Source organism: Dermacentor albipictus, chromosome 7 (assembly GCF_038994185.2).
Source record: "Dermacentor albipictus isolate Rhodes 1998 colony chromosome 7, USDA_Dalb.pri_finalv2, whole genome shotgun sequence".
Taxonomy (NCBI): Eukaryota; Metazoa; Arthropoda; class Arachnida; order Ixodida; family Ixodidae; genus Dermacentor; species Dermacentor albipictus.
Window position 1 is genome coordinate 100597645 of NC_091827.1, and position 16222 is coordinate 100613866.

At 43.8% G+C, this 16222-nt stretch overlaps 1 protein-coding gene across 11 annotated transcripts in view; it reads left to right on the forward strand.

Annotated features, from left to right (window-relative positions):
- Positions 1-16222, forward strand: part of hppy (MAP4K3-like protein hppy) — a 217725-nt gene that overhangs the window by 105785 nt on the left and 95718 nt on the right. For all 11 annotated transcript variants that reach the window (XM_065450743.1, XM_065450744.1, XM_065450745.1 and 8 more), the window contains 3 exons: positions 6141-6251; positions 10299-10377; positions 13824-13882. In XM_065450743.1, coding sequence (XP_065306815.1) covers positions 6141-6251; positions 10299-10377; positions 13824-13882 — 249 coding nt within the window. The remainder of the gene's footprint in view (positions 1-6140; positions 6252-10298; positions 10378-13823; positions 13883-16222) is intronic.

Below are 16222 nucleotides of genomic sequence, written 5' to 3' on the forward strand. Positions count from 1 at the left end.
GTTGCGGTCTGACGAGCGGCCCTTTCCTTTCCCGCCATCGCGCTATACAACTGGCCTCGACGAGAGCGCGGGGCTCTTTTACACAGCTGTTATGACGCCAGTGCTCTAGCGGGAGGAACGGGAGTTAGGCCGCAGCACCGGCTGTGCGACCGCAGGCGAGCGCAAGAGTTGAGCCCGGCTTGCAGCTGTTGTGACGTCAGTGCCCTAGCGGGAGGAGCGGGAGTTAGGCCGCAGTACCATCTGTGCGATCGCAGGCGAGCGTAGAGCTGAGACCCGGCTATGTAGCTACGCGGCCGCAAGCGAGCGCACGAGTTGAGCCTCCGCTTTTGCAGCTGTTATGACGTCATATGGTAGCTACGCGGCCGCGTGCGGCGCAGCAAGGAAGAGTGTGGTTGTGCGGCTAGTATGCTTCGCATAAAAAAAAGAATGCCAAAACATGCTGTTGATTCACTTGGAAGTGTTGCCTTTAAAGTTAGCTTCATCTCAATACAGCCTATATACACGATGAAGTATACCAAGCAAGGAATCGTGCCAGTTTTCTTTCATTTAATAGCACGTGTTCTTCAATTTACGCACGTGCATGTGCCATCTCTGGTCACAGTACGAGTACCGAGGCGGCTAATAAGTTTATTTAAAGGCCCTCAGAGTTTTGTTGTTTTGTTGGCTTTACACGTTCCTTTGACTTTCTAATATTAGAGTTCTTTTTTTCATTTTAGCGCCTTTGTTATTGCTAATTTTTCCAAAACACAGGTTGTTTTTCTTCGTTTCTCAGTTTACGGCACGTGCGTGCGCTTATAATTAAGGAATGCGCACTAGGCCCCACTAACGGTATCATATATAAGATATGCATGGCGGGGGGGAACAAGTGCTCAAATAACCACAGCAGCGTCATAAGCAGCACTGAATGGCGGCCAGTATGCTTATTCGGCATCTAGGTGACTGCAGACATGACCGGAACATGTACTATGTCCCATGACAGTGGCCCCTTTCCATTGTTTACATGCTTCAATGCAACAAATTACATATTGCACAACACAACTGTATTGCATCGAAGTTGACAAGATAAGTTCATATTATTTGGTGAAGGGAGATTCTGAAATCCGAATAATGGAAGTTTGGGTTAATGGAAATGTATGGGTGCTTGCTGGGATCGTCAGTCCGGATCAAATTAGCCAATATCAAATTAACCGAAGTTAACTCCCCTAACGAAATAGCTAACGCCTTCAGCTCCTACTTTTTTGATAATGACACACCCTCTCCTTCACAAGTCACTCAACTTAATCGACTCCCTCACACATTTTTCTTTTTCCCACAACGCCAGAAGAAATATATAACGTTATATGTCACCTAAAACCCACCAGTGCTAGAATAGATGAAGTTCTACCTGCTACCATTAAAATGATTGCCCACCTAATTTCTGATATCATGTCTCATATTACTAATTCGATATTCAAGACTGGTGTGTTTCCTAACGAGCTCAAACGCGGTAAAGTCATTCCAGTTCTAAAAAAAGGTGACAGTACATTAATACATAACTACCGCCCTATTTGTATTTTACCCTTTTTCAGCAAAGTTCTGGAGAAATTAATCGCAATGCGTCTAACCAAATATCTCACTAAATTTAACATTCTCTCCTCATGCCAATTTGGCTTTCGTAATGGATATTCCACAGATTTGGCACTCATACATCTAACTGACCAATTAAAAAAAATAATTGACGATGGTCTATTTGCAGGCTCAGTTTTCATTGATCTAACAAAGGCATTCGACTGCTTAAGGGGGGACGCGGGTCTTGAAATCGCGAAAAATGGTCAAAAATGGCAATTTTCAAAAATTGCGTTTTTGAAGTCTTTAACGTCCCAACTATGCCTCTACAAAATATTATGGCTCAATTCCGACTCGAAGTATAAAAAAACGGCAATTTAGAAACGTCGGTGAGCCGAAATTGAACGCCAAGCGCGAAGGTTTGCCTCATTTGCAAGCTGCCGTAGCTCCGCGCGACGCGAACCGATCGGCGCCATCTTGGTCTCGTTTGAAAGCTGGTTTCCCGCTCTCCATTCTGGCGCCCCTCGGCACGCTGTAGACCCTCGTGCAGCGGAGCGATCGGCACCCCAAGCACCCGTTCTCAAGAGCGAAATCGTCGCGAGACAACCGCTGATTGGGTGAAACGGGCGCCTCCCCGAGGCGCAGCCCTCTGATTGGCCGTGACGCATGCTTCGCCTGCCGCGGCGCCGCGGCCGCGTTGTTAGACTCCTTCGCGTCGTCTGCTTTCGCCGGCGCGCACGTCATTTTTCGCATTCCTCTTTGTTTCCTAGTATTTTTCGTTCTGCCTTTTTCTTTATCGTCCTTGTAGATATTGTGGCTATTGAGTCGCCTCTTTTAACCACGAATTTCTTGCTTTTGCGTGCCTGGTGTCTTTGTTCCGCGTGTCACGATGGCGCGAGACGCGCGCTTGAAAGCAAGCACGCGAAAAGCAGTCAGCAAAAAGAGGCGCGCATGGAATAAGAGCGCTACATCGTCAAGAACTACAGCTTCGGTGATGCCGCAAGCTGCTGTGGCCTTGGTGGATGCGGCTGGACTGAGCTCGCCAACAACAGCTTCGCCGGTGGACGCGGCTGGACAGTCCCGATCGGTGTCAACTTCGGTGTTACCGCAAGTCTCTGCAGTGCCGGTGGATGCACCTGGACTAAGCCCGTCGAAAATGCTAACTTTTGAAACGCTGCAAGTCGCTTCGGATTCCGTGTCGTCGGAAGCGGCCGAGCCGGCTGACCTAAGCCTAACGTCGACTTCGGCGTTTCCGCACGCCGCTTCGGTGCCGACGGACGCGGCTGAACCGAGCTCGCGTGCTCAACGCTTCGACGCGGTGTTTTGCGCGGAGTGCGCGGGGCGTGAAAAGTACGCAGACAACATTAAAACTTCATTGGCGAAGAAGTCCGCGACTTCCCGCAAGTTCGAGCTAATGAACGTCGGCGCAGCAAGTGAAGACGACTTTCTGAGCTTTTTTTTGTTTTTTTTTGTCAAGTACCAATGCAATACAGAGGTTTTCACAATCTTTACATGAACAAATTTCTTTGCGTTTGGTGTTATTGTGTTCAGTAATGACTGGGCTGCATGCTAAAGCATTAAATTTTTCCATGTGATAGGTAAACAAAAGTGGCAGAGTAAGCAAAACTTTGAATGCAATTTTCTCAGCTTTGCTTTTTCGATCAAATGCCTTTGCCTTACAGAACTTTTCATAATGTTTGCATCAACTGATTTTATTGAATTAGGTATCATTTTTTTCAGTAAAGCCTCAACTACATCCTAAAGCTTTCCATTTTTCATTAAACCCATTAGACTAGCAATTAGGTCAGATGTGAGCTAATTACTCCCGCATTGTTTTTTTCTTCCTACTTTGTTATTCATTCATGACCTATATGATCACTTTTTAAAAATTTCTTTAGCTTTAGGATGTGCAGTGGGCCCTTGGAAATGACAGCTATTCTTTGAAACTAGTTTTTTTAATTAAGAAATTATCATAATGGCCCGTAAGAAAAGACCTATGTGGGATGAATTATTTTGCAATATCTTCATTTATAGATGAGATATATAAAATCTGAATATATATTTGGGATCAGCATTCAAAGATATATCTGCATGCCAATTTTCAGGAAGATATGTTAAGAAATAAAAAAAAAGTTTTCAAGACCCTCATCCCCCCTTAAACCACATTATCCTTTTTACTAAACTTGAGGCTATCGGTGTTCGTGGTCCTGCGCTCTCATTACTAAAAAGTTACTTATCAAATAGGGTTCAAATAGTGTCTGTATCTAACGTCTACTCCAGAGAACAAACCACTAACATTGGCGTCCCTCAAGGATCTATCTTAGGACCACTACTGTTTTTGATTTATATGAATGACCTACCTAACTGTTTGTCCTCTAGTAAGTGCATTCTGTACGCTGATGATACTACCATATTTTCCTCTGATAAACACATGTCACTTCTTATTAACAAGCTAAATACTGATCTACAAAATGTTTTAAGTTGGTGTAATGCCAACCTATTATCCATTAATGCCACTAAGACTAAATTTGTTGTATTTTCCTCACATCAACAACATTCTGCATTCTCCCCTTCTTTAACTTTCGGCTCACACTCCATCTCTCCCAGTCCATGCTCATCTTTTCTTGGGATTTCTCTTGACTGCAGCTTGAAATATAAAGATCACATTTCTCACATCAAAAAGAAAATAGCATACGGTATTCGCGTTCTAACTAAAACTCGTCCCTACTTTACACATAATACATTAATCTCGCTATACTACTCATTCATTCACTCTCATATTAACTACGGCATACTATGCTGGGGTAACACTTATAACACTCACTTGGCATCCCTCCAGGTAATCCAGAACCAATCCATAAGAATAATTACAAGCAGTTCACGCTTTGCTAATGGAAAATCCTTACTACATGAAAACAACATCCTAACCATTTCAGAACTGACCAAATATAATCTAGGAATTTTATTCTACAAATATATGACTAAGGAATTGCCATCAATTTGCTTCTCACCTTGTGACCAAATAGCTCATAGTCACACTAGATTTGCACTCAATAATAATTTTCTTCTACCTAAAGTGCGAACTAACTATGGTAAACAGACTGCGGAATTTTCCGCAATATCGCTTTGGAACACTTTACCCCCTATCATCAAAAATGCAAAAACTTTATACCAATTTAAAAAAGAACTAAAATCATTCATAATAAATACTTACTGAAACTCTCCTCATTTTTTTTTATTCCGTTTTTTTATATTGTCCTGCTGTTAACAAGTGTTCTTATTACTCATATGCTATAAACATGTTTCGATATTACTCTTAGTTCTCATCTATACTACTGTTGCTTTAAACTTTGTATAACATCATAAGTGTCTTTAGCAGGAGGTCCCGATACAGTCTTTGACTTTGGGACCTCCTTATGTATACTACACACATGCAATTATCTGTATTTTTACTAATAAATAAATTGTGAAATTGTGAAAAATTGTGAACGAATGGAAGTCTACTTATAGCACTTCGCTTCAACTGCACCATCTCCCCCATAAGTATTCTAAAGTGACAAGCTTATGGCAGGGACGCTCCGCTTTGTGTGTGCTTGGCGGTAAGCCCTTTTCACAAAATGCATTTATGGTGTCATACCTCGCATACTTCTGCTTTATGCTCCCTCATGTATATTGCAATGTATTTCAATTGACATTGGAACCCATGTTCACCACTGATTACTTCTGGATATATTTTCACTTTTGTCTGGAATAAAGTCTGGCATGACAACTAATTGGAGCGAAACGCATTCTGCTCACTTGCTTAGCCACTGAAAGCGATACCACCAAAGGCGATCGGTACAAAGCACAGCTTTGACTTCACACAAGCGTTTGCTTCATTGCCTTAGCCTCTTGCAATCATGCATCGTAAAAATCTTGTAGACTGCTATGGAACCTCGATGTAACAAACCCCGATGAAATAATCATTTGATGTAATGAAATGTATTTAAAATGTTTTTCATTGACATCTGCATGTAACGAGTGTATGCTTATAACGAATGTCTAAGACTGCAATGTGATACCCTGTACTACAGCCATTATTCTTAGTACTCGTTTTATTAGCACGCAGAGCACTACATGTGCCATTGCGTAATGATGTCTGTCCATTGCCTTGTACGTTCACCTGCCGTGGTGGCGCAGTGGCTACGGCATTCTGCTGCCGGCCACGGGGTCGCATTTCAACTGTGGCAAAATGCAAACACGCTTATGAACGCAGATTTATGTGAGCATTAAGGAATCACATGGGGTCAAAGTTAATGTGGGGCCCTTCACTGTACAGAGTCTCTCATAGCAGTGGAGTTGCTTTGGGATCGAATAATGAATCGAGCTTTGTACTTTCCGTCTTAAATCTTATTATTTTATGCTAGCTGCTGAATATCCTGGCTTTTCTGTGTTCTCATATTCATGTAAACCCCTAACTGAGTGCCCACGTAGGCCTGTAAGGTGGTGTAATGTGGAAATATATAATGGCCCCAGTAAAGAATCCAGTTGTGATTGAGACACTGGATCTTCAACGTTCCTGTATTGCTCTCTCTCTCTCTCTTTGCACGTTGCAGCACCCTTTCCTCAATGGAGACCACCTGACCAAGCGGCTGGCAAGGGAACTCTTAGAGAAAGTCAACAACCCGCACAACAACTACAGTGAACTCGACCCCGACGATGATGGGGTTCGTGCTTTTCCATTTGTTGTACTCTGGCCCTTTGCTTTGTAACACTGCATCAGCTGTTATGATCTCTTCACAGTGGTCTTAAATTTTGATGAACAGTGTGATCCACAGTCAAAAGAAGCAGTTTACCAGTTAATAAAGGCAATATAATTTGGTCATTTATTCACATTCGTCAGAGAAAAGTGGTTGATATAATCATGATTTACAACACAAAAAGACGGAGGAAAAAGAAAGTGTAGGCAGGAGATCAACACTGTCTCAACTGAAGGTTTATTGAAAACATGTGCCCAATAAATATACAAGGTCACAAAAAGAGCAAATGAGAATGTCAAAAGTGGGACGAAAAATTGTTTTCGTTTGTTTTGTGCATAAAAAAATCACATATGGGCTTTGATGCTACATCTCTGAACTAATCAGTGTTACAATATTAACTGCACATTTCTTTTAACAGTAAACTGTACTGAACATCTGTAAGACGATGTTTGTCGGACCCATCATGTTTATTGATGAGAGGTGAGCATAGCTGAAACACTTGATACAGTGAAACCTCGTTAAACCGTAGTCGGCCGGAGCTCGGAAAAAGTATGTACTAAACGGTAGTACTGTTTAAGCGAAATAGCATGAGATCGCCCGCTTACCTGTCGAAAACGGAACTCAGAGAGAATGCGATGAAAGGGGAAAAAACATGCAGTATTTATTCACTTCGCGGGACGTAAGTGTTATTTTCATTTGATGTCGCGGCGGCCTAGCACGACGACAGCGGCCTCAAACTTACTGAAGCTGCGTGCCAGCTTCTCAGCCAGCCCCCCTCCTCTCGGCAAACACTCGCACGGCAGATTCCTCGTTGGCGTTACGTATTCTCCGTGCACGCGCGCAGTAGTGCTGCATAAGTCCCGGGGCGCCTTTTTCATTGCCGGTTGCCGGAGTTCGGAAAACGTTTCGTTTGGAATAGTTACGTTATCGCGCCCCTGTTCTCCTTGCGACGATCGCATTCATGAGGCTGATGTAACGCGCAGCTTCTGCCACTGTCGGGCCTGAATAGCCCGTGCTGTCGCTTTCCGTGTCGTCCTCATCACTGTAGCTAGTTGACACTTCGGCAACAACAGCGGCAACGATGGTGAAAAGTCGAACCTCGTAGCCGACATATCTCTTCGCGGTCGCAGCAGCGCTGCCGAGCAACTTCGCATTCCAAATGCCACACACTGTAGTCAACAGCAGATCCACGTCGCGGGCAAGTGCCGACTTCTTCGTGTCACGTTCGGTAACACGGACGATGTCTAATTTTTCTTCTATGCTGAGCACCCGGGGTCTTTCTTATCCTAGCTTCGGCATGACGCGAGTCCTCGCTTGCACGGCGCCACAACGCTCTCTGGCACGGCGTCCATGCGGCGTCGAAATGATGTTGATGTTGATGCGGCTTCACGTGCAAATGCACAGGGCGCTTGGAGGCCGTTGTACCGATCTCTGAGGCTTGTTGTTTTGCCGGGCCGCCCGATGGAGACGACGCACCGCCGTGTCTGCGCGACGAAAAGTGGAAACGCTACGTTTTAACCGATGCGTACGCAATAAGCTGGTACGGTTTATGCGGATACAAAATACATTATGTTCAATGGCCGCTGAGTCGGGGAATTGACTTTACTACTTTTAAACCGAAACTACTGTTTAAGCGGGTACGGTTTAACGAGGTTTTACTGTATCTGCGGTGACCCTGATGGTATCGTCCCGTACTAGGTGGTGTAGTGGGTTGCACTTGTTGTTACCGAGGTCCTTCCTGAGGCAGCATTGCATTTGGTCTGCTGTGTAGAAAACCAAGCATGTAGCAACTTCACCGACATGATCTTCACTTATATGTTTTTTCTTACTAATAATGTTGCTGATGCCTGCCACCCATGATGCTAACACATATTTGTATGTGGTTTGGCTTGTGCATTCTGGCAGCATGTTACGTTCTATTATACATGACCCTTCTTGTTGAACTGCTGGTGCGTACATCGCAAACACACAAAGTAACAATGAAACCAGAGAAAGCACAGAGGAAGTTAATTGCCGTGTTTAATTTAAATTTCCCATTTCCCAATCATTTCCCATTACCTTGTGGCATTGTGACTAATAAAAATCTAGTTCCTTGGATCTCCTTAGTCTTCTCGCTGGTGTGTATGTATAGTAGTAGTACTCAAATATTCACATGTGGCACTTCGAAGTGCGCAGAGTTCGTACAGCTCCTTGAAATCCTTGAAAACCCTTGAATTTGTAAAAAGAAATCCAAGGGCCCTTAGAACTCCTTGAAAATAAATGCACCCCTTGAACACCTTTGAAACTGGGGTTGGGGGAGACTTCTGCACATTAAAAGTAGCAAGCTTTGCATCAGCACTGTGCTGGGGACACTGTCTATTGGGAAATGATTCGATGTGTGCTCTTTTGGGAGTTTTACTTAGTGATTGCAGTCTGGCATGTCCACAACTAGTGATGACAGGCTTGTTTAAATTGCCATTGCCATCATGGTGCTAGACAAAGCGAAATCAAGTGACCAAGCCATACCAACGTTTTTTGTTGTTGTTCTAGCTGGTTCACATTGTAGCCATCAAGGCTCCTTTTTTTGAGTCCTGGGCATTAGATATGGCTGGAGGAAAGTAGGTTTCAGCCATCTAGCTTTAATGTGACGAGTGTCTTTGGACAAAACTGGACACTACTAATCCTCAGTGAGCAAAGTGTGCGATGTGTCAGAAGGCGGTTGACATCACTATAACTGACCTTGAAAAGCCACCTAAAACGCTTGAAGCGTGTGTCCAACTCAGTGGCAGCTTGGCTGTAAAAAAATGCAGCTAGGAAGAAGGAAATTTTAATATTTTTTAGTTCATGTATGCAACTAAGCTGTGTTTAAAGCTACCACTTGAATTTCGTAATTCAGCATCATTTAAATTTCTTGAATTTTCCATCAATTTTGAGCTGAATGTTTTGGGTGAACCCTGGGTGCACTTAGTTCAAAGCGACACTGAAAAAAAAATAATAAATAAATAAACACGAAATCAGCTTAGGCTGATAGTGTTCTTTGAAAACAATATTTTTATTAATTTTCCAATAATAGGTTGAATATTAAAGAAAATTAAGTTGCAAGTTCTACTTTTTAAATTTTGTGCTGAAACCCTAAGTGCGGCTACATGAGTGGGACATGAATTTCAAGGTACCTTTTTTTTTATAGTGAGACTGCATTGGCTCGGTAATAGTTCCAGAAACTTACCACTATCATTCCTTGACTTCTTTAGAACACAGTGTATTCAGTGTTAGCGGATAAAGAATTCAATAGGCCAGAGCAAGCGGCGTCAGAATTCGGGACATTACGCCAAGTTGGTGCAGAAGCTGCAAGGCGTCGTCGTCATCAGTCTCTGCTCCTTGCGCGTTTTCTCGCTTTCCGAGCCTCTTTTCGCATTGTCACGGGGAGTGGGGCCATTTTGCTTTTGTGGAAGGGTAATTTACTGATACAGGTGAAATCATTTTTCTTTTTAGTGTCCTTTTAATGCAAGGTTAGGGTGTCTTACTTTCATATTTCGTCCAGAAGTAATCAGAAACACACATCATTTTTTGGTGATCCCACACCGAGAAATTAATTTGGTTAGTGAAAGGAATGGTGGTGCTCTCAATCACGTTGTTACAGCAGAACAGTGGGTTCACAATTCAAGAAGAAAATTACTTTTTTTGGTGCTGGCATCACCAAAGGTGATGCTTGCTTTCTACTTATGTTTTATGAAAAAGATGACACAGGCAAGCACCTCACCCAAACGTCATAATAAATGAAATGTAGGAAATAAAATTTGAGTGTGTATGAATCAGCAGTTTAACTACAACATATGCTTCCTTATTTATGCAACATTTATTATTACTGCAGTATCGGGAAAGATGTACCAGAAGGGTACCATAATAAGCTGTGAATGCCTGTGATGGTGTAGCTAAAAACCTTCCATATAATTCGGCTCAAAGTTTGCGGTCATCTCAGCCGTCTTAGTATGTAGGCATTTTAGATTACTTTGACTTGTGATCGGTCATGTGCAGATCCTGTATAACGTGCCACAAAGGATTGCGTCCCAGCGGTCTGCAAGGACAGCAGAAAGGGCACATTCGGAACTCAACAGTAAGTTGCATGTACTTTCCTTGTTTGGGCTCTATAAGTATATAAATGTTTTGGTTATTTGTTTGTTTCTTTGTGCGTGCGTGCGTGTGTGTGTGTGTGTGTGTGTGTGTGTGTGTGTGTGTGTGTGTGTGTGTGTGTTTTAAACTACATAATTCACAGTACAGAGCACTTCATGGGGTACGCTTAAAGTTCAGCTGAAGCACTTTAAAAAAAAAGTGAGCTTTCATAGAATTATTATAATTTTTCACTCCCTCAATATGAGAATCATAGCTTAGCAGGTCATAAGTCACCGCTATTTGCTCTATTTAGCAAAAACAAGCCGCAGCGTCTGCGGGAGACGCCGCATGTTGGTTGACTTGCTTTGATGGTGAAGATGATTGTGACCTCATCTTAGCTATCGGCGAGGTGCGTGATTCAAATGGAGCACTCATGTGACCCCTGTATTTGACCCCTGTATCCTTGTGCCCCGTCTTTCGCCGCTAGGCCTGGCGCATGAGGGGGAAGGGAAACTGCAACTAAAATTTAAACGGCGATTGCAGCACTGCTATGCAAATATCGTGAAAATAACTTAAGGAGTTGAATTATACTGTGGTGGCCTTCCAAATTACTGTACATCTTCCAATTCTTCCAACCTGTTCAGCTTCCCTTTAACACAAACAAAACAATATAGAAACATTACAGACAGATAAAGCTGGAGGAAAACTAGGAGGGAGTGCCACATGAACAGTTTCACCACCTGGTCATAAGATACTGTTGTGAAATGGAAGCAGGTGTGAGTGTTATTCATAGACGAAAGCAGCACAAGCAACACGGAATGTCGAGCCCATGCGATGTGGCTTTCAGTTGCCTTGTAATTGTCGTGCGAAAGCAAGGTGAGACACACAGCGTGTGCACTGATTTTCGAAGGCTAAACAGGGTCTTGATGCAGAGCCCATCCCTCGATCAGAAGAGCTGCTTGCGGTGGTAGGGCAGAAGCCACTTGAAAGGCACACAGCTTTGTCCCCATTGCTTCCAGTTCTCTAGTCATCGTCTTCCCCATCACAACACGTAAGGGAAGGTGTGGGGAAAAAAAATTCGCCAACTATTACTGTACTCCCTAATGCAAAATTTGAGCATAGCTCTATATGTATTTTCATTTTGCTATATATTGGCTGGTGCGGCCAGTCTGTCTTGTTCAGCACGGTGCAAACAGAGCAAGATGTGGTGTGACTGTTTCGCTAGTCAGAAGATTGCGTGAGGCAGCGCTTGGATGATGCCTGTGCGTGATTCACAGCAGAACCTTTGCTAATGCAGCGCTTTGTTTTCAGTATCACTGGATGCGCTCACCATATTTGATGCGCTCACCAGCAGACCTTTACTAATGCAGCGCTTTGTTTTAAGTATCACTGGACACGCTCACCATATTCTATCAGTGAACAGACAATGTGTGCTACTCTGGCACCATCTCACAGCCATCATCACTGCAGAGCAGCACTACGCTTTTCTTCTCACACTTTTGCCATATCCTCCTCTTCCGCTTTCTTCCTTCGCTCTTTCATCCTTCGCTCTGCTCGTTAGCTTGGTTACGCCAATGCCGCCGACACTTAACGCAGTAACTGTGGTAGATGCCATGTTGGAATGACTTGGCATTGAAGCTGTAACGACGTACCATATTGCCACCATCAAAATGCATCATGCGTGAGGCCTGCGCTGCAGCCAGGCATCTCTGTCACACTTCTCTCTGGACACGCTGCTCCATCTACAGTGCTGCTGCAAAGTCCACGCTTGGTGCATGTCGCAATAATATTCAAATAAGACTGTTGGAATATATACGACAGAGGTTCGATTACGCCAAGCACCAGATAAATTTGAAATTTTTTTATATATATTTAAGAGCGACACATACCCAGTGTCACATAGCGAGCGACTAAAGTTGGTGTCGTAAGACGTTAGGTGCAGACAAACATACACACCACAAACTGGGTGAAGTTCCCAAAGGTCAGCAATCGCATTAAAGCAATTCACAACATGGTAGGCAAGTTCAGCTTCCTGCCACATTCCATGCTGTGAAAGAACACGGTGTGGCGGACTGCTAGTCATGACATAGACATCACTAAAACTACCATCGCCGCCTTGAAAGGGCCCTGCAAATGTATGCAGGACCTATTTCTGAAGAGTCAATTCACGAGGGAGTGGCGTCAGAGGAGGTTGGCTTGTTGAGACTGGCAGCTCGAGGCTGCGTTTTTGGTTGATCACTTCCACTGATATCACTTTCGGCTTGTGCCAATTGGATAAGCCAGTGTAAGCGATGCTGGTCGATGTAGTGAGCTTTGGCGCTGGGCACCACATGGTGCAGAAATGAAGCTATCCCCAAATGGGATGGACTGAGAACACAGTCCCAGACATCATGGCTAACAGGAGATAGGATGTAAGGTATTACAGTAAAAGCTCGTTAATTCAAACCGCAAGGGGAAGCCGCTTCAGTTCGAATTAACGAAAGTTCGAACTAACGAAAGTTAAGGAGGGCAACAGTAAACTGCGATTTGGAAGCAGTAGGGCATGTCAGAAATTTGGCGTGTCAGAAAGTGATGCCGTGTGCCGCGGGCACACACCATCTTCAAGTCGAAGCTCTGGGTCCGATTGTGCCACACCACCGATGTCCACCGAAACGAACTTTAGCCGAGGCTTAACACCATCACAATGAATCGCGACGGCCGATACCTCCTAAGCTGAAAACAGAGGTGCACAACCGATGAAGACTGCCGAGACATAGACGCTGAACATGTGAAGGTGGCGAAGGCCCTGATTCGTTGGTTCTTGATTGCAAGCGCAGCTGCGACATACTTGAATCGCTGTGTTTTGGAGCTTGCCGTGCCATCTCCGCACAACATTAGCAGCTGTACAAGATTTGCAAAGCCTCCGAGATTCGCAACGGGCAAGAAGTCTCGGAGGTTACGTAGAACGGAGAGGCGGCAGCCGCCGCTGCCTTCTGGCTGACCCCGCGTCGGTTAAATTTTTTTCCGATTTTGCCTTCTCTCGCCATTCTCTCCGTTTCGGAGGCAATACAGCCTTGTGTGTAGGCAGTAGGCGCGCTTCTCTGGCTGTGTGCCAGGCGAGCGTAGTTCGAATTATCCGTGAGGGAACCTTCTCGCGTTCGAATTAACGGACTTTTTTATACATAGACTTCTGTGGAACTTGGCCGGACCAAATCGTACAGTTCGAATTATCCATAAATTCGAATTATTGAAGTTCGAATTAACGAGCTTTCACTGTATTAGGTTGCGCAAATAGTTGCAACAGAAATGATTGCATGAGTGCAGTAACTCTATTACCCTGGGTCCTCGCCCATTTTCGGGAGATCTTATGTGTGGCTGCAACATTATTTCAAAGCTTGTTCTGAAGTACTGGAAATAAATTGAAAACAAGGTATTTGAGTGTGAACCCTTGTATTTTTTTTTTTTCTGCAGTGGACAATGTCAGCTTTGAGCAACGAGTTTTCACAGAGCTCGGTGACTCAACAAATCAGGTGAGGCTTTCTTTTTGTCTTTTATTTTGCAACAGTTCTCATTGTTATCTTAGGGTTGTTAGATAAAATTTGGCCTGGAAGGCAAAGAGTTCCCTCAGAGAAATTATTAATCTATGCGTAAGCCTAAGACAAGCAGCATATTTCATCCAGAATCTCTTCAAAAACACAAGTTCGTTGAAATAAGAATGTTCTTTGTTAATCTTGTTTGTACGGATGTTTTGGTAGAGAGCTCAAGTTGCTTAAATTTAAATTTTGAGGAAAGTAATTTAACACTGGTTGTCATCAGTGGTTACAGCTACACTTTGTGTGGTCATTGATAGTTATAGCCTTAGGTTACTCTTCCAGTTTTTTTGAGATCATATGCATTTGTCAAGTTCCATCTTTGAAATGTGATAACTCTAAAGGAGGGAAAGAATGCACGACAAACTACCAGTTTTTAAACAAAAATAAAAGAAGAGGACAAATTCAAACTTCCCGAAGCAGTGACGAGTGCTTGGAGAGTTTTTCCGGAGACTCGGCAATAAGAAGCCCAGACCCACTTATGTTAGTAACTACAGTAGAAACTCAGTGATACAATCACACCTGGTATGAATTTAGGGATGATACGAATTTTTCAAAGTCGCAGCCCAGTTTCGTTATCTTACAATGGTCAAAATATTGGGTGGCTGACTTTGGGTGTCATCTTCAGTGCCTGATGATGATACGAAACTTTTCTGTCTTTGCACCTGTAAGATCGCAAGACACGCAGTTGTTTCGCCACCTCACAGGAAAGTAAAGAGATTCCCTTATGTGGTTGCACAAATGAAGTGCTCATCTACGTCACGCAGCAGCTAGGACGCAGCAACGAAAGAAACCCTGGACAACCAGGAAGATCTTGAAATGTCAGCCTCCGAACACGTGACGTGTTCAGCCTGCTGCTGTCAAAATGTGCGCAAAGAAAGTGCACCAGTGATTCAAATTTGTATCAGTCAACGGGAGCGCTTCCTGGACGCCACGTTACAGCACTAATGAATTGCAACGCCAGTTCTCCCTTTTCACACTCGCTGTTGTTGCTTTTATTTCTGCACGGAGACGTACGGTGCTGCAGCTATCTTAAACTGCAGTCTCTCATGTTTACGGTGATGCCAAGATGACATTGCTGTGTCAGCGGAAAATCACACTTGCTGGATCAGCGGCCTTGAAGCCCGATTTCCTTCCCAATTTTGAAGGCAACACACTAAAAAAATGAAATTTTGTAAATTTCTACTGTGTATCTTTTCCAAATATTTTACCATGAGAGAAAGGAAGCTCTTGATTTTTTGGCAAAGAAATAATAATGAAAGATTGGAAATTTTGACTAAGTGAGCTGTTTCATTGCCTCTTAATTTTCCTATTTTTTCTTTTTTTACATTTTTCCACAAATGTCGAGGGATGTGAATTTTTTGCTCTGTTCTGAGAGTTTCTTTATCCGCAAGATCCTACTGTAGTTAGTAGTTAGGGATTAGTTAGGGGTTAGATTTCGATATAATGAACAGATTTAACAACATAAATCTGAATTTTCTTGTGTCAGTATTACCTTGCAACAAATGTGCAGTAGAACCTTGTCGGTACAATCCTGTTACATGCAATTTCTCGGCAGCAACGTTCGTGATCAAGTATACAAAAAATTACTTAGTACAGTTGCGCTTCTATTTAACGGGTTAATTTGTTCCCGGAAAACATTATCTTTTGGCACCAATGTTAAGTAAATCGCCAAACTGCGCTAATATCATGTTTTCCACCTTCCGGATACCAACTAAACAAGAAAAGGCCCCAGGTACGTGTGATCGAGAGCAGTAACCGCCCGGCGCAGCAGCTTTCCTGCAATACTCACCCGTCTGTCTTACGTGAAAACGCTGGCACGCACTCAATTTCCTATTCAGGTGTCAGAAAATCTCCCCTCGGGTCGTCGCACGCCGCATCCACAGCTATCGCCACCAACCCTATTGCGATAAGCATCTTCACCTTTCTCACCGCGTGTGATGCCGTTGGAAGCATACTGCATGCTTTGAATAGTTGATCACCGAAACGTGCCGCAATTTTGAGGTAATGCGAAGTGGGTGTCATGTTCGCTCTGGCGGCATTGTAGGCATCATATTCCGGTGTCACCCACCAGCTACATTTTATCTCGGTTTCCCAACGCCTCCCTAAAACGCTACGCATTACCACAGCCACTGGCTTTTATCTGGCTTTGGTCCAGTAGCCGTGCCAATACGAAAGCAATATGCGTCTCGTCTTGGGTCACTTGAGCCCACCAGCTTGACGTGCGTTGGCGTTTCATGCGGCAGCGATTCGATTCGCACCGAGTGGGCATGTCAAAGC